General features: G+C 30.6%; 1 protein-coding gene across 4 annotated transcripts in view; it reads left to right on the plus strand.

Moving 5' to 3' along the window:
• Nucleotides 1-5,595: 5,595 nt before the first annotated feature.
• Nucleotides 5,596-16,604, plus strand: part of LOC118185178 (cytoplasmic dynein 1 light intermediate chain 2-like) — a 39,475-nt gene continuing 28,466 nt past the window's right edge. The window contains exon 1 of one of the 4 annotated variants that reach the window (XM_035355000.2): nucleotides 5,596-5,751. Coding sequence is in view for 1 of the 4 variants with exons in the window: in XM_035354999.2 (XP_035210890.2) it covers nucleotides 9,844-9,877 (34 nt within the window). In the remaining 3 variants the exon portion in view is untranslated. Of the gene's footprint in view, nucleotides 5,752-5,876; nucleotides 6,135-9,717; nucleotides 9,878-16,604 lie in introns of those variants that run through there. The other 3 variants (XM_035355001.2, XM_035355002.2, XM_035354999.2) reach the window with 3 other exon arrangements.

The following is a 16,604-nucleotide window of genomic DNA, read 5'->3' on the forward strand; positions in this document are numbered from 1 at the left end:
TAACTACTATTATTTAATTACTTCTTTGACGAATGTGTTACTGGCAGAGGTGGTCATCTAAGAAAATAACCACTATATGAGGTTTCACTTAATGTAAATTTTTCAAATACATAGTTCATATCTTATACTCTCAAGACAAGCACATTTAATATTACATATACTCTACTAATTATTCACAAATCTATTTCTATTTTCAAAGCAATTTAAGAAAAAAAAAATATGAAGTTTTCTTCATCAAACTAATACTGATGAAAATTAAAATACGCATAAAAATGTTTGATTATATGTGTTTTAACAAAATAGCACAAAATATTTAATGTAACAATGTGAATCTAGTCTCCTTCTTGTACAGAAAAAACAGATAAAAAAGAAAAAAAAAAAACAATGTAAACAAGGTTAAACTACTATGATCATCTAAACTTTCACATAATTTTTAGTAATGCAAAAAAGACTCATTGGCTTGTATGTCTTGCTTACCTCATGCAATAGGTAATACACACATTAAATATTTCAATTTTTATTTCATTAAGAAAAAAAACTTACCATTTTTGATCGCGAAATAGAATTAGTCCATTTTTAAGACATAAAACAAAATTCCTTTCTGCTCAACCACATCATATTAGTCGAAAAATTGAAAATTGCATCATCCAAGATCATTTAAGTAAGGTTTCCTTAAATTGATTAGTACATAAGCATCTACGTGAACAAGCTTTAAAACTTATTTCTAAATTGTAATTAAAAAAAAATCTCATGTGCACACCACATGACTTCCTTGTACGGAATATTAAATTGTACATACTTCATTTAAACTTATTGAATTGAATTAGATGTACTTCTTCGATAGCGCATAAACCATATTAGAATAAATGCACTTTTGAAAATTCATTACATTTGTTTACTATACCAACATTCTGGTGCTAGGTTCACTTACTAGCGTTACATTTCATTCAATTTATGACGGTTGATCGGCAGTTATGTAGCGAAGGATGCAATACATCACTTAAAGTTCATAGCCTCGAAAAACGCAATTTCGTGAAATTCCGAAAATTTGGAGGTACACCGTGAAAAAAAAAAGGGGGGGGACAGTTCTGTATTTTCCGTTCTACTGGGCTGATTGAAGAAATTCAACTTAAGGATATGTATTAGATTTATATATAGCATTGTTCTAATATAGGTATTTGACTTTTTCTAATATAGTTATTTGACTTGAAAATTGCACTTTTTCTGAAATAACATACCATTTTTTTTCCATATTTCAATTGTACAACTCAAATTACACCAAACTATTACGTTTCGTAAAAATCATACGAGTAGTTTTAAAAAAATTAACTCTCAAAATTTTAGTTCCTCAATGATAATTGAGTTTGGTATATATTTATTAATCTTTCCTTTTTCATTAATCATTATTTGATTCTTCCTTTCACATTCCGAAATTCGGGTTTATTCCAAATAAAAATAACCCATTTTTTGTGATTTATTTTTAAAATTTGTTTTTTAAAATAATTTTTATATATTTTTCTTAAAACATTTTGAATTATAATCAATAAAATTTCACCATCATCTTAAAGTAGACGTATCTCTATGCATACCTGCAAAAAATGACAATTTTTTATTCAAAATTTCCGAAGATATACGTGAATTTATATATTAGCGCGTTTTGAAATTGGGCATATTTATAAAACGATAAAACGATAAACATCAGATGTGGTTTAAACATATTGCTAAAATTATTTGGAATTAGAAACGATGTGACGTTTTTCCGCTCATGTACAATGTAAAAAGGTAGGAACGAGGTGCCTTTTTTACCGTTCCGGCATAATAGAAGGGAAAGGAAAATTGGTTGCCATGTATTAAGAAGTTCGCCAAATGAATTATTCTTGGCTCAAATTGAAAAAAATTTCGCCAAAATAAATTTTTGAATTTCTCTATAAATTTCGCTCCAAATTTTTCAAAATTTAATATCTAGGCATAATTTGAGTCGTAGAATCGAAATATGGAAAAACATTGCTATGTTATTTCAGAAAAAGGTCCGATTATGTGTCAAAATACCTATGTTAGAACAATGCTATATAGAAATCTAATATACATTCGAAGTCGCGCTTTCGAGCCATGATAAACGCAATTTGAATTTTGCCAATCAGCAAAACGGGAGATATAGAACTGTCTTTTTTTTTTTTTTTTTTTTTTTTTTTTTTTTTTTAAATCCCATAAAATACATAGTTATTACGTTTCAAATACTTTTCCGTTGTTTTCTTCGAACTTCTGTTTTAGATATGAATTCTTTGCATGTTTTCAGGATTCATGCAAAATCGAAGCCATCTAATATGGCGATTTAATGAGTTCGCGATTTTCTAAAACGAGCGAAAATAAGCCATTTGGTGAATTGGAGATTTTTAAAAACGCGCCAAACTGACCCATAATATCTAGTTTTACCAAATTCGCCTAAGCATTAGACACGATTACACGTGCATGGCTTTAGTGGTATTTCCTTTCATATTCACAGTCAATGCTGCTATTTCAGTTTCCATTATAAACATATAAGCAGTAAAACATAGTAAAATTTGTAATATAGTAAATTATTTATTGCAATACTACTATCCATCAAGACCATAAAACAAACATCCCATAACAACATTAACAAGAACGGCGCCATACTGCTTGTTTGGGAAACTTGTTCTGGGGAGCAAAGGAGGAAGGGGAATTTTTTTTTTACCTCACGTTAGCGTTAACACGGTGAAAAATAGTTTTGCAATAGATGATGTTTGATACCGGTGTTTATTTGTAATATAAAAAATGTTGATATATGCATATATAAGTGTGTATGTGTATGTATTTAGGGAGCCAACTCATGGCAAAACCCCCTCCCTAAGATGAAAGCCTCTGAATGAGACCAGTATTTCTGAAAATATAAGCATATTTTGGTACTGAATATTCCCTCTCTAAGACGATCATTCGCAAAGAAAATTCTGGAATCTCTCTAAGGCTCTAAGGCTTAGAGAAACCAATCTCTCTAAGGCGACCAGCCTTAGAGAGATTGGTTTCGGAGAGGCAAGCTCCCTAAAACAACCACCTCTAAAAGAGAAACGTATTTCAGAGAACATGAGCATCACTTCTCTAAGGCGACCATTTGCAAAGATGTATTTTTATGTGTGTTAGGGCGCTTTAGAGAGACCTCGTTGTGTGTTGTGTATATGGTTACTGTTATTGTGTCCGATAAATTTTTCGTAAAAAAATAAGCATATTTAGTAAAAATAATCTCTTAAACGACCACCTGCGTTTCCAGGTTACTCTGATGGTCTTAATGAGATCATAGTTTTATTCTTAGAAATACTGATCGTCTTAGGGAAGAGACGGACACCAGAAGGTTCGCTGTATATTTTCTAATTTTAAAGCTTTGTGTTGGTTACAAAACTGAAATAACCTTAGTTTCAAAAGTATCAGATAAATGAAATAAAAGTAAATAAATAAATAATTAAAATAATCAGTAGACAACAAGAAAACTAATGAATTTTGGTGATACCAGTATTATATTGGTTACAAGAAGTCTATTGACGTCAGACAATCAGCATAAACACATATAAACCAACAGAAGATTTATTTAGCATCTATTTCTATTATATTATTACCAATAGGGAATCCAGTAAAATTCAATATAAACCAATACAAACCGGTAGAAAGTTCTGATATTAATGTTGGTTGTATGGGTGTCAGTTGATACCAGTAAGAAAAATCCACAGAGATCAACAGAAACCAGTAAAAGTCAGTAGAGACCAAGATAATTCTATGGGTATCAATAAAACGTTTTACTGGTTTTTTTTTGGGGGGGGGGTATCTTGAGACCAGTAAGAAAAACCCACAGAGACCTGTAGAAACCATTAAAAGTCAGCAGAAACTCATAGAACTTATGGGTACCCATAAAAAGTTTTACTGGTTTCTATGGGCCCATTTTTAGAAGGGACTATTATTAATTGTTACATAAAATTGTCTTTTTTGATTGAATAGTTGACAATCGATATACAACTACATTACTTAAAAAAATTTGAAGGTATTTTAATTCAGTTTTTATCATATTATAGTTGAAGCAAAACTTCATAAACTTTCGGCTGTACTTAAAGTATTATTTAACTATTAGTGGTATTTTCTTCTGTGTACACCTAATTATCTTAGTCATTTTGTTTGGAGAAGCAGATATGATATCAATGTTGAATTCGTAACTTTTTACTCTGTTAAATTGTTTAAAATAGAAGTTACAAATTCCAGAGTAATAAGTAACTCATATTCGTTTTGATATGAATATGTTTAGCTGTGCAAGTAACAGAAGCTAAAAAGTTTCCTTTATAACATCATTAATATTAATACGTTGTTTTTTTTTTTTTTTGATTAAAATTATAATAAGACTGATTTATATATTTTTCAATTTAACATAAACGGACATGCTTCCAATTGGCTATCACAATTTTAACCGAGAATATTACGATAAGCGTTCTTTCATTTTCCAAATTGTTGCCACCAAATATTATCGCCCTGTATTATATTTAAAGAAATGAAATAATGAATAATCTGCATGAATGTATGTATGTTTCTCGCACTGTGATAAAACAACGGTACCTAGAGCTATCAAAATTTGAATAACATAATCTTCCATAGAATATGGGCATGTGGAAGCCCTAATTTAAATTTCATATCTGTTTTATTATCGATTTCATATTTTGTAACACTTCAACGAATTTTTGATTAACAAACTAAACGATTTCGCGAGCAATGGCAATACTGTACGAGGAAAAAAAATAATAAAAAAAAAAAATAAAATAAAATAAATAAATAAAAGAAGTCTCCAGCGCGTAGAGACTCTGCATCGGGAATTCTAAAGATATGCTCTTTTAAAATTATTTTGCGATATTGCGTATTGCGGTTGAATTTAATTTTATGGCTTAGGAGCGAAGAACATTATTTAATAAATAAAAGTAAAATGTTAAAAATGTTTTAAAAAACACCCCTTTGAACGTAATTTAAAATCTGAAACCTTTCAGATTTTTTTATTATTATTTTTGCCGCTTTATTCAAAATTATTATTATTTTTTTTTTCATTTTAAGTGTCTTGTAGTAAAAATCTCATATAAACTAATTAGTTGAAAAATTTTAGAAATCTTTGTAAACTTTGAATTTGATTTACAAAGTTTAAAATTGATTTACAATTTATAATAAAAAAATTAATTTTGTGTATTATCTCTCAGCAAAAGAATTTTCATCTCTTAAAATATTAACATCACATAAATGTGAATATTATTGTACAAGTTTTAAAAATAAGTATGAAAATTTTAAAAATAAGTTGTATGTTTGCCAATTAAATAAATAAATAAATAAAAGAAAAAGAAATGCTGAGCATTGCATTTTATAATATTGAAAAAATAATTAAACTAAATAAAGAAACGTAATGATTTAAAAAACGTATTTATATCTTGTTAGAATTAGTGTTATTAAGCCATTATTTCCCCCCTTTTTTTAATGTTCTAAACGAAATTAGTCGTCTGATCCGAGCTGGTGCTGCTATCTTTTGAGGAAACGTGAAGATAAAAGACTAAAAGCATACGCAGATCTCGCTTGCACGGTTCTGCCATCTATTGGCGAAGTATATAGGCTCTGAAATTTTTTAAATTATTGATAATTTCCGTGGTCAAATGCCAGCTATTTCGTACCTTTTTCCGGCATCTTAAACTGCTTCATTCAAGATGTGTATGACATATCAGTTCTGTAAGTTCTTCTTTGCTTATTGAATTTTTTTGTTATTTCTGCTACTTGTCAAATCTGTGCTTAACGAGCTTTTCAAGATGGCGTCGCATTGCGGATTTAATGTTTTACATTCTATATGTAATACCATATACTTACAGCTATTGAAATATAATACTTACTGTCAAATGTAGTGATAAAAGAAATCTTCTAGTAATCTTACATAAGAAATTTATTTAAATTTATTATATTTGAATGATTTAAATAAATGTAGCCTTATCGTTTGCCATTAAAGAAACGTATCGCAGTATTGATCGAACAGTATAGATGTAGTTTACTACAGTGCAGTTGGAAAATCCCATAATGCAAGTGTCTAGTATTTAGTACATCAATGAGCCAGTTGTAAGGTTGCTGCTAGTTTTTTGATGTTGTTTTTGTATTTTTTGTTTTTCTATTATGCGATTTTATAGAACATTTAAAACCTTAAATGTGCATGTATAAATATCAGTTACGTTTCGTTTCATGTTTCATATTTGATTGTATTTATCATTTATTATATACATAAATTCGACAACATATGCTAAGCATGAATTTATTTGATATTTTTATGAGTATTCAGAAATCAAATATAATAAATCGTAAATCTGTATGTTTAGCATCAATTGTAGAGATTCCGCAAGTCGGTGTGCCTCTTCCAAATAATAAATAATTTGTTATTACCTATTTAAAATACTTCTTTTTCACATAGTTTTTTTTATTTATTTTATATTTAATTTTGGCCAACATAGTTATCTGTTGAAACCTGAATGATTAGGGAACGTTTGATATGTGTTATGAAGTGTATGCGTAGTAGTTATTTAGGTATTTTTGTGTTATATCAAACATGAGTGAATTTTGCCATATTTTCTAGTTTATCGTATAGTTTTAAATGGTGAAAATGTCTTTTATTCAGTCTTTACATTTGCCGCCACATGTTACATTACTTTATCTCAAGATTAATTATTCTAACTGCCAGTTTTAAAAAATACGCCCAATTTTGGGGTTTTTATCTGGAAAATTATCAATTATGTGAGCTGTGTCATATTTTACAGTATCTAAATTAACCTTCGTTTAAAACACTATTGCATAGTAATGCATCAAACTCTGTGGTTTTAAATCATAAATATATATTTCTTCATTATTTTTAATAATATATTTATGTACCATAATTAACTACACGTCTGACTGGTACTTTTTACAAACATTATGACGTTAGTGCAATAGATAAAAGCAGTTCTAATAAAATCTTAAGCTGTAGAATAATAATTTATGCATTCTCTTTAAGGATTATTAAGATTCATTATTTTCATTTATGTAGTTTTTGTTTGCGTTTTATGTAAAGTATTTCCTGCAGAATACATATACTTGAATTTTTCTACGATGAAGTGTAAAGATAATTTCGTGGAATTATTTTCTAATTATAATTACCTTATTATATGGATTTTAAAGTCTTAAGTCTTAAATACCTTAATTGACGATTATATATATATATATATATATATTTATTTATTCCTAAGGTTCATTATTGAGATAATTGAACTATTTATGGTAATGCAAAATCAAAGTCCAAATCATTTTTGGAGTAATATTCGAAATTACTGAATAAAATGACTTAATATCAATTTCTAGCCGTAGTTGCTTAATAGCGATATCCGAAGAATAAATTTAGTCTTCAAGTAAGACATCTTAAAAAGATTTTCGCAACATTCACGTACTTTCTATTTATTTTTAAATTTTTTGTTTTTAGAGTATTTGTTGAATCTCAACATTATTTGTTTATATTCTTCTACATGGGCCTTGTAAATTTACGTTTGGTGTATAGAAAAGTCGCAAATTTTTACAGAAGCATTTTAATTTAGAATTTAGTATTCTAATATAGCTTATAAAATTTCGCAACTGACCGAATACAACATAAAATTATCATCTGAAAATAATATGTTTTCGTTTTCGAAATGATCAGCGTGTTTGTGTTTATAATTAAAAGTGTTCAATAGATTAAGAGACAGAATTTGAAACATCTGATTAATGACTGTGACATAATAATTTTATCTGCATATTCAAATACAGCACAGGGTGGCCAAACTAAAAACGGGCAACAAACACAGACGTTAGAGGCTTAATGATGTAATTTGTATATTTGCTCACAGATGTGAAGAATGATTTAGTAAAAAGTGAAAATTATTTTTACTAACTTTTATTGCTATGCATTAAGATGTATGCTTCTTCAAATGATTGAGGATAAATTATTAAGCATGTGAGGCTTCATGTTCGGAGGAGGGATGATTTCCTGATGCAATGTATAATTCGTTCTTCAGTCTTTTCCCTCCGTTATTTTCTTTAGAATTTCGACAATGCGTTCCCTCTAAGAGAAGTTCAATTAATTATATAGATAGCTGTCGGAAAACTATTTTATTTTTATGGTAAGATATTTGGACTAAGTTTCCTATTCTAAGAAATAAAATATTTCTCCTAGTAAAAAAAAAAAGGACTTTCTGAATATTGCCAAAGAAACTGGTGAAATTGTTATGCCAGATGTGAAAGTATTTGAGGCCAAATAAGTCTTCCTAAACAGTGAGAAGTTAAAATATGGACCTTCTTGCAAATTCTGTCGTCGAAAAAAGAAACAGAAAGTACGGAAGCGAACGCATAATGTTCCCTACGGTATGAATTATGTGAGAATGGGAGAATTAAAAAGTAGGTGTACTACGTTTCTATAATTCTAGTCTAAATGAGTGGATAGTATAAAAAAAAAGAATTAAAGGGAACTAAGAGTTTTTTCCGGTAATTACTAATTAAATAGTAGTACATGCTCTGGCATGTTGCCCTTAGCCGAAACCAGTGGCAAAATGAGAGTTTCTGGTGCTGTATTCTCCTTAACATGCCGCCGTCCGTTCGAATTCCAAATTTCAATACATGAATTATAAATATAAAAATTGAGCAATTTCAAAAACAGCTAATTTTACATTAATATAAAAGCTATTTGGTGTTTTTCATCATGACTATAAAATAATATAAACAGATAATCATGAAATACTGTATAAAATAATATAAACATTGAAAAGAACATAAACTAATTCACCTCTCACAATTTTACTTGCTTTTTAAAAACAGCTCCATTTCAATACTAAGCACAGCTTTCAATAAGGGCACAATAATATGAAGCTAAGCATTATTATCCTTAAACAGGCAGAAAACAAATTTTACTATTACAATCAATATATAATCACCATTTGGTGTTTTCGCTTTAACAACTCTTTTATTACCTTTACCTAGTAAAACTTCTACAGTTGTATCTATAAAACACTCAAAACGGGAAAGACTATCTTCCTTTAACAGTCCTTTAAATTTTCTTTATTAATAAACCGTTGGGTGTGTTGCTGAAGATGATTTAATTAATCAATTTGCCAACATTTCAAAATAATTTGAAAGAACTTGGTAACGATTTTCCATTTAGAAAGTCTATTATCTGTCAGATGAGGTAAGTCAGATTCAGACAAAGAAGTAATGGAACGTCCAGTTAAAAAATGACCCGGCGTTAAGGCCTTAAGATCATTCGTATCTGTTGATAAAGGTAAAATTAGTCGAGAATATAGAATATTTTCAATCTGTACTAACAATAAAATACTAACAATAGTCCAGAATTCTTCTAAAGTCAATTTATAACTGCTGACTGAACGCTGCAGGTATTATTTAAATGACTTTGTACCTGTCTGGCGTAAACCATCAAAATTTGGTGCCTCAAGTAGAATCAGTTTCCATTTTATATCCTCAAATGTTAAGAAATTTGATGCAGCAGAATTAGATTTGATTTAAGGACTTTAAGAACTAAGTTATGCAATTTTTCCAGTTCTGATTTTGCACCAGCCATATTAGTACCGTTATCTGACATTGTGGTATTATATTTTCCACGTCTAGCAATAAACCTTTTAATAGTAGATAGTATTAAATCTGTTGTTAAACAGTTACTATATTTAGTAGTTTAATAACATATGAATATAGCGAAGTGCACTTTTACATAAATATTTTTTGGTTTCTATACTTGATGAGGAGTGGTTCAGAAATTTGAAGTCCACAGGCATGAAGTACATACTTGGGTTAACACTTTTACAAGGTAAGTTTCTCACAAGTTGTTCACATATAATTGGTTTAAAATTAAAATATATTAAACTATTCATAAACAACCTTTCGAACCATATCTCAACCATGAATAATACAAAATTTACTGCGAACCTGATGCAATAAATCTTGCGTACCAAGATGCAAGTATTTAACATGGTAATATTAAAAAATTAATCTAGTAAATACATGATCTTTCGGTATTACATAAGGAACTTTTTCACTGTAAGTAAGATTACTATTTGCAAGTCTGTTTCCTGCTCTCAGAAGAGAATCCTTGTCTAGAAATAGACTGTAACGAAAGTTCTAGATCAAAGTCGAATCACTCATAATCCAAAAGACGAGATGCATGGCCTGGAGGGTTTTCCATAAATTTTAATTAAACTTAATATTTACATATATACAATGTAGGCTAAAATGCCTGAATCGAATATTTAATGCTCAAAAGGCAAGAACTGAATAGTTCCAGCTAAAATCTCAATCGAATTCTATTGCGTAGTGCATCGAAATTCTACCTTCAAGAAGAAGAATATTTTTTCAAGTCACGTGTTCAGAAGGGAAAAGGTTAAGTAAGCCAATAGATGGACTCCTAATGCCATCTCTTGGCGATATCAAAGAATATTCCTTAACACACTCCCCACCTGAACTCTGACAAGAGTTCATCTAACTCAGTTATACATACAATCAAGTACATAAATCACTATTCTATAAAAATATTAAAAAATATTAATTAATCAAACACTTCAATTCCAATACAGGTTATACACTTCATGTATCAAATAATAAATGTTATAACTAATAAATGAACTAAATTTTAAAATATTTTCCACTTAACTGAACAAACTTAACTAACGATATTCAATTTAATCATTAATAGACAAAAAAGGAAAAAAGCATAATTAAATCGTTAAAGTTCAAAATATCTAAAGTTCAAGAGGATATAGATGTTGAACAGTACGTTTTAAAGTCCCATTACCAGTTTTTAATTCGAATGATCGGACTTTACCATCACGTCCAGGAATAATTTTTATGATTCTACCAAGTTTCCATAAGAGTTTGTTTTTATTATCTCCTTCGACTAAAACAACATCTCCTACTTTTAGTTCTGGTTGAAGTTGCGGATTCTTCAAGAAATGGACAGTTCTAAGATCTAATAAATATTGTTGCTTCCATTTCCACCACAACTGTTTTAACAGTAATTCTTGATAACGCTTTCTTTTTAACAGCGTTTCTCTTGTCGTTTCGCTACCGATGATTCTAGCAAAGGTCAAAGGATACTTCAAATCAGTTTGTCCAATGTTTAAGAAGTGCATTGGAGTCAACGGTTGCGGCTCGTCATTGCCGTTGTAAACGTAACTTAGAGGTCGTGAATTAAGAACTGACTCCACTTCGACAAGTAGTGTAGACATTTCTTCGAAAGTCAACAATGCTTTTCATACGATTTTTCTTAAACATTCTTTAGCAGATCTAACAAGTCTATCATGAAACCCTCCCCACCATGAGGCTCGTTCGATTATAAATTTCCAATGGATTCTTTCTTTGGCAATGAAATTCTTGAATTTGTCATCTTTTAAAATTTTTGAAAAATTCTCAAGTTCTTTTTTTGCCCTCTTAAAGGGCCGTTGTCAGAGTAGATGATTACGCAGATGATTACCTCTTCTCAAAAATCTGCGAAATGCAAGTAAAAAGGATTCTGTTGACATATCTGATACAAGTTCTAAGTGTACAGCTCGGGTTACTGCACAAACGAACAAAAGAATATAGGATTTTCGAGTGTCTTTAGAATTCTTTACATAAACTGGTCTGGCGAAATCAATTCCACAGACTGCAAATGGAGGCAATTCTTGGATTCTATCCTTTGGTAAGGGTGCTGTCATCTGGTCTGCTGGTTTAGCTAAATATTTTTGGCAAATTATACAACCTTTTAATGCTTTTTTGACTAACTGTCGTCCTTTAGGAATCCAGAAGCGTGATCTGACTTTAGCTAAAGTCGCAGCAATTCCTCCATGCATTATCTTCTCATGTTCTTTGCATACAATCAAAATCGTTAGTCGAGAATTTTTAGGTAAGATTATTGGATGTTTATTATCTAGTGAGAAGTCAGAAAATTCCAGTCTTCCTCTCAACCTCATGATTTTCTTTTCATCAATGTAAGGAAGAAAATTGTACAAAGGAGAATTTTTTTCAACCGAATTACCTTCTTTGAGGGATTCATATTCTTCGGCAAAAAACTTCTTTTGCTCTGATCTTATCCAGAAATTTTCTGCTTCTTGTAACTCTTCAGCTGTGAGAGTTCCTTGAATGTCGCTAGTTTTTCTTAATTTTCTAATGAAACGTAAATATGCGACTGTACCATAGGCTTTGACACTTGCATCTGAAAAGCAATGTAGTTCGAGATTTTCGACATTAATGTTCGAGTACATGAAAAGGTAACGAGAGATGGAGAATTCAGCCATTTGAGGTAGCTCTTCACACCACTTTCTCCATTCAGAGGACAAATCTTCAGGTAACGGTTCATCCCAATCTATTTGTGACAACCAAATCTTCTGTATTAAGCACTTTATTCTAACAGTGAAAGGTCCTAAAATTCCAATCGGATCGAATATCCGACCCAACACTTGTAGAAGAAATCGTTTTGTTTCTATTGGTTTAGATGTGAAAGACAATAAGTTCCGAACATCAAAATACAGTAAGTCCTTTGAATTATCCCATGCCATACCTAAGACTTTAAATGGGAAATTTTCTCTATTAAAATCTTCAGGATTTTCATCTGGAACGATACCCTGTTTTACCCACAATTCATTAATTGTATTGAGTTACTATGCCATTTGTGAAGCTGCATGCTTGCTTCCTTTTCATCATTAGGGAAATCGGAAAACAGAAACCTGGTTGCATCTCGATCTTTTTCATGTATGAGAATCTGTAAAAAGGCTTGTTTTATATCTGCGGTGAAGGCTATTAGATTATACCGAAATCTTAACAATATTTCGAATATTTCAGGGTATAAATTTGGCCCAACATGTAGACAGTCATTTAAAGAAATGGATCCTGGGGCATGCGATGATGCATCATAAACAATACGTAATTTACTTGTAGCTCGATCCTCGCGTATAACTTCCCTATGTGGCAAGTAAAACACGACTTCCTATTCATTTGAAATTTTTGAAACTGGTTCGATAATATTTTGATTTAACTGATCTCTTAATACGTTCCTGTATTCGGAAAATAGATAAGGATCTTTTTTAAATCGTTTTCTAAGTCTATGAAATCTTTGTTCTGCGATTTCCCTATTATTATTTAAATTTGATGTGTCATGTTTCCAAGGCAATCCAACTTTATAGCGAGAATTTTCATATGTTATATTTGATTCGAAATATTCGACGACTTCATTTTCAGTTCAATCGAAGTTTTCCCTCTGATCAATAAGTCCTGAGTTTTCCAAGTCCCAAAATTTTGTTATTTGTTTGGAAATCAAATCTTCCCCTACAACTACATTGAAAGCTAAAGAGACATCATCATCACCTTTTCGTCCATGTAGGCACCAGCCGAAAATAGTTTCCACTGCAACAAGATTTTTGCTTAAGTATTTAACGTGTCCCATTACTACGTTGTAATAATAATCTGCGCCAATTAGAATGGCAATGGGTTTTTACAATCGGGAAAATCTGCGAGCATCAAATTTTTTAATTGTCTGTTTTGCTTAATTTCTTCTGATTTAGGAGGTTGAATATCTGTACCCGATATATGATCAGTTACTAATAATTCAACTTCTATTCTAGAATCGGGAGAACTTCTATGTTCTAAAGTTAATTTAACTACGTCATAATTTTTTTGGATGGGAGAAGTATTCCCAAAAGTGTAGACAGTCAATTTTTCTTTTCTTATGATTTCGAGGTTTAATCTGTCCGCTAACTCGCGAGCACAAAAACTTTTCATACTTCCACTATCCAAGAGAAGTCTGGCAAACACCTTTTCTTTAGCTGTTTTAACTTTTATCGTGCAAGTCTGTAAAAGAATTGTATTATTTGCATTATGTGAAACGGCCGAAACAATTTCTTCTTTCTGTTCGTTAGTTTGTGTATCATTTTTCGAAATTGATATACTATCCTTTTTATCACTTGGTGTATTTTTAACTATCGAACTGTATTTAAAACATATGGCTTCTGAATATTTACCTTTGCAAATTTTACAAACTTTAGTTTGGCGTTGCCGGCACTGTGAGATTTTCTGTTTATGGGCCAGGCAAAGAAAACAACGCGCTTGTTTTTTCAAAATATCTCTCTTCTCATTAACTGTAAGGCATAAACAGGACTCTGAGTCATGGTTTTGAAAACAAAAAATGCAGTTTCCATTTGGTGACGCGGCTGGCATAAATTCATGTGTGGTGACAATTTGTTTATGTTTCGGCGTCGGTGGATATCTGTTAATACCTTTCATTTCCGGGTTTGACTTGCGTGGAAAGGATAACGAATTAATCTTTTCTCGCGATTCTATTTCTAATCGGAGAAAGTCTAGAAATTTGTTTAAATCATAGGTTGAAGGATTTTCAGTATTTGTACGATGAAATTCTAAAGTTATATCGTTCGGGACAATTTTCATCAAAATTGGAATAAACATGTTGGAATATGTTTCTGGTTTCACACCGAATGCTAAAAGGCTTCTGACTTGAACGTTAATTGTATCATAAAGTTTTCGCAATTTTGCCACTTCACTTGAACTTTGAACGGGATTTAAATTTAAGAGATTAGAAATGTGTGTATTGATAATAAGGTCACTTTGACCGAATCTATTTTTAAGAATGTCTATAGCAGAGTCATAATTAGCCTCTGAGATTGAGAGACCTTCTATGGCTGATGCTGCGTTTCCACATAAATAAGTTCTCAAATAATTAAATTTTTCTGTCTTCGAAAGTGTAACATTGTCATGAATAGTGACCTTGAATGAATTCCAAAAATTCATCCAATCGTTATATTCTCCGGAAAATTTGTGAATTAAGAGTTTGGGCAATTTCACATTGTCTTCAATTTGTCTTTTGGTTTCAACTTCTGTAGATGAATTATTTAAATTCGTGTTGATATTTTGAGTATTGTATTTCCTTAAATAACGGTTGATTTTAGACTTCGCTATTATTATTTTATCGTTATATTCCATAGAAGTGTTAATATCTGAATCTAATTTTGATTCATCTTCAATCAAATTTTGTATTTTTTCATTTAAATCATGTAGTTCCGTTTCTTTACTATTTAGCAATTCCAAACAATTTTCTAACTCTTCTTGATTTTCTTCTTTTAAATAGTCATCTACATTTTTAATAATTTGAGTTACAGAAGCACGTATATGTGCTCGATTCTTAATTAGTGTCTTCTGTTCCATTTTAATAAATTATCAAAGGAGACTTACCGTCTTCGCTTACAAAGCTAATCCAAAAGGCAAAAAACACAAATTTTCAAATTAATCAGATTCTTTTCTGGAGCCGATGCACCATTATGTTGTAACGAAAGTTCTAGATCAAAGTCGAATCACTCATAATCCAAAAGACGAGATGCATGGCCTGGAGGGTTTTCCATAAATTTTAATTAAACTTAATATTTACATATATACAATGTAGGCTAAAATGCCTGAATCGAATATTTAATGCTCAAAAGGCAAGAACTGAATAGTTCCAGCTAAAATCTCAATCGAATTCTATTGCGTAGTGCATCGAAATTCTACCTTCAAGAAGAAGAATATTTTTTCAAGTCACGTGTTCAGAAGGGGAAAGGTTAAGTAAGCCATTAGATGGACTCCTAACGCCATCTCTTGGCGATATCAAAGAATATTCCTTAACAAGACAAAGCATTTTATTTTAAATTTAGAAGGAACGTAATGCTTATTTTTCAAAGAGAGAATGTCCTTGCTAAAGTGTTGTGATTGTCCATACATTACGATAATTTTCTCAGCGTCATTCAATTCTTTAAAAATTAGAAGATCTATTAAATTTTTCCTTTACAAATAATAACTATAAATGCTATAAATCTAAAAACAAAATACACGTATACAACGAACATAATTATTTCGAACAGGAAAAGTACGATCTTAAACATGAGATTTAGAGTTCAAATTTAGATTAATTTAAGTATGAGTTCCTTGACGTATTCCAGATAAGCCATATCAGATGAAATTATTTCATTAGGCTTCGGCTCTTCCTTAGTAAAGAGCGTTGGTCTATACCACCATAAATCTCTATGAAGAGGAACTTTAGGTTCAGCTCCATGTGATACAAAATCATCCGTATTATTACGAGGACTAACATGATACCACTCATGAATAGCAGTCATAACAGACACTCTATTAGCAACAAATATCTTTAATTGTTGAAGTTCCTTCTTAATCTATGCAAACACTATTGAAGAATCAGTAAAATAATACACTTTGCGGAAAGAATGTCCTCTAATATTCTTTTCATTATTTTTACAAACAAAACTGCACCCTAAGGTTCCAAACGAGGACTTCAAAGGTGAAACAGGAAACTTCCTGCACAGAAGTCTTGGACATTCATTCGAAGATGACATACATTTCGCAAAAACTATAGAACCACAGGCTTTCTGACTAGCATTGCAGAATTCTTTTTCATTTCCTGTATTGGTTAGAAGAAATCTAGTGATGAGATGTTCATTGACTATTCTAAGACTATGCAGAAATGACTCCCATTCGTTAGAGTCATTTTAGGAAGAAGTGTGTTC

The sequence above is a fragment of the Stegodyphus dumicola genome, chromosome 9 (genome assembly GCF_044657685.1).
Source record: "Stegodyphus dumicola isolate Sdum_Otavi_A_Nest chromosome 9, ASM4465768v1".
Classification (NCBI taxonomy): domain Eukaryota; kingdom Metazoa; phylum Arthropoda; class Arachnida; order Araneae; family Eresidae; genus Stegodyphus; species Stegodyphus dumicola.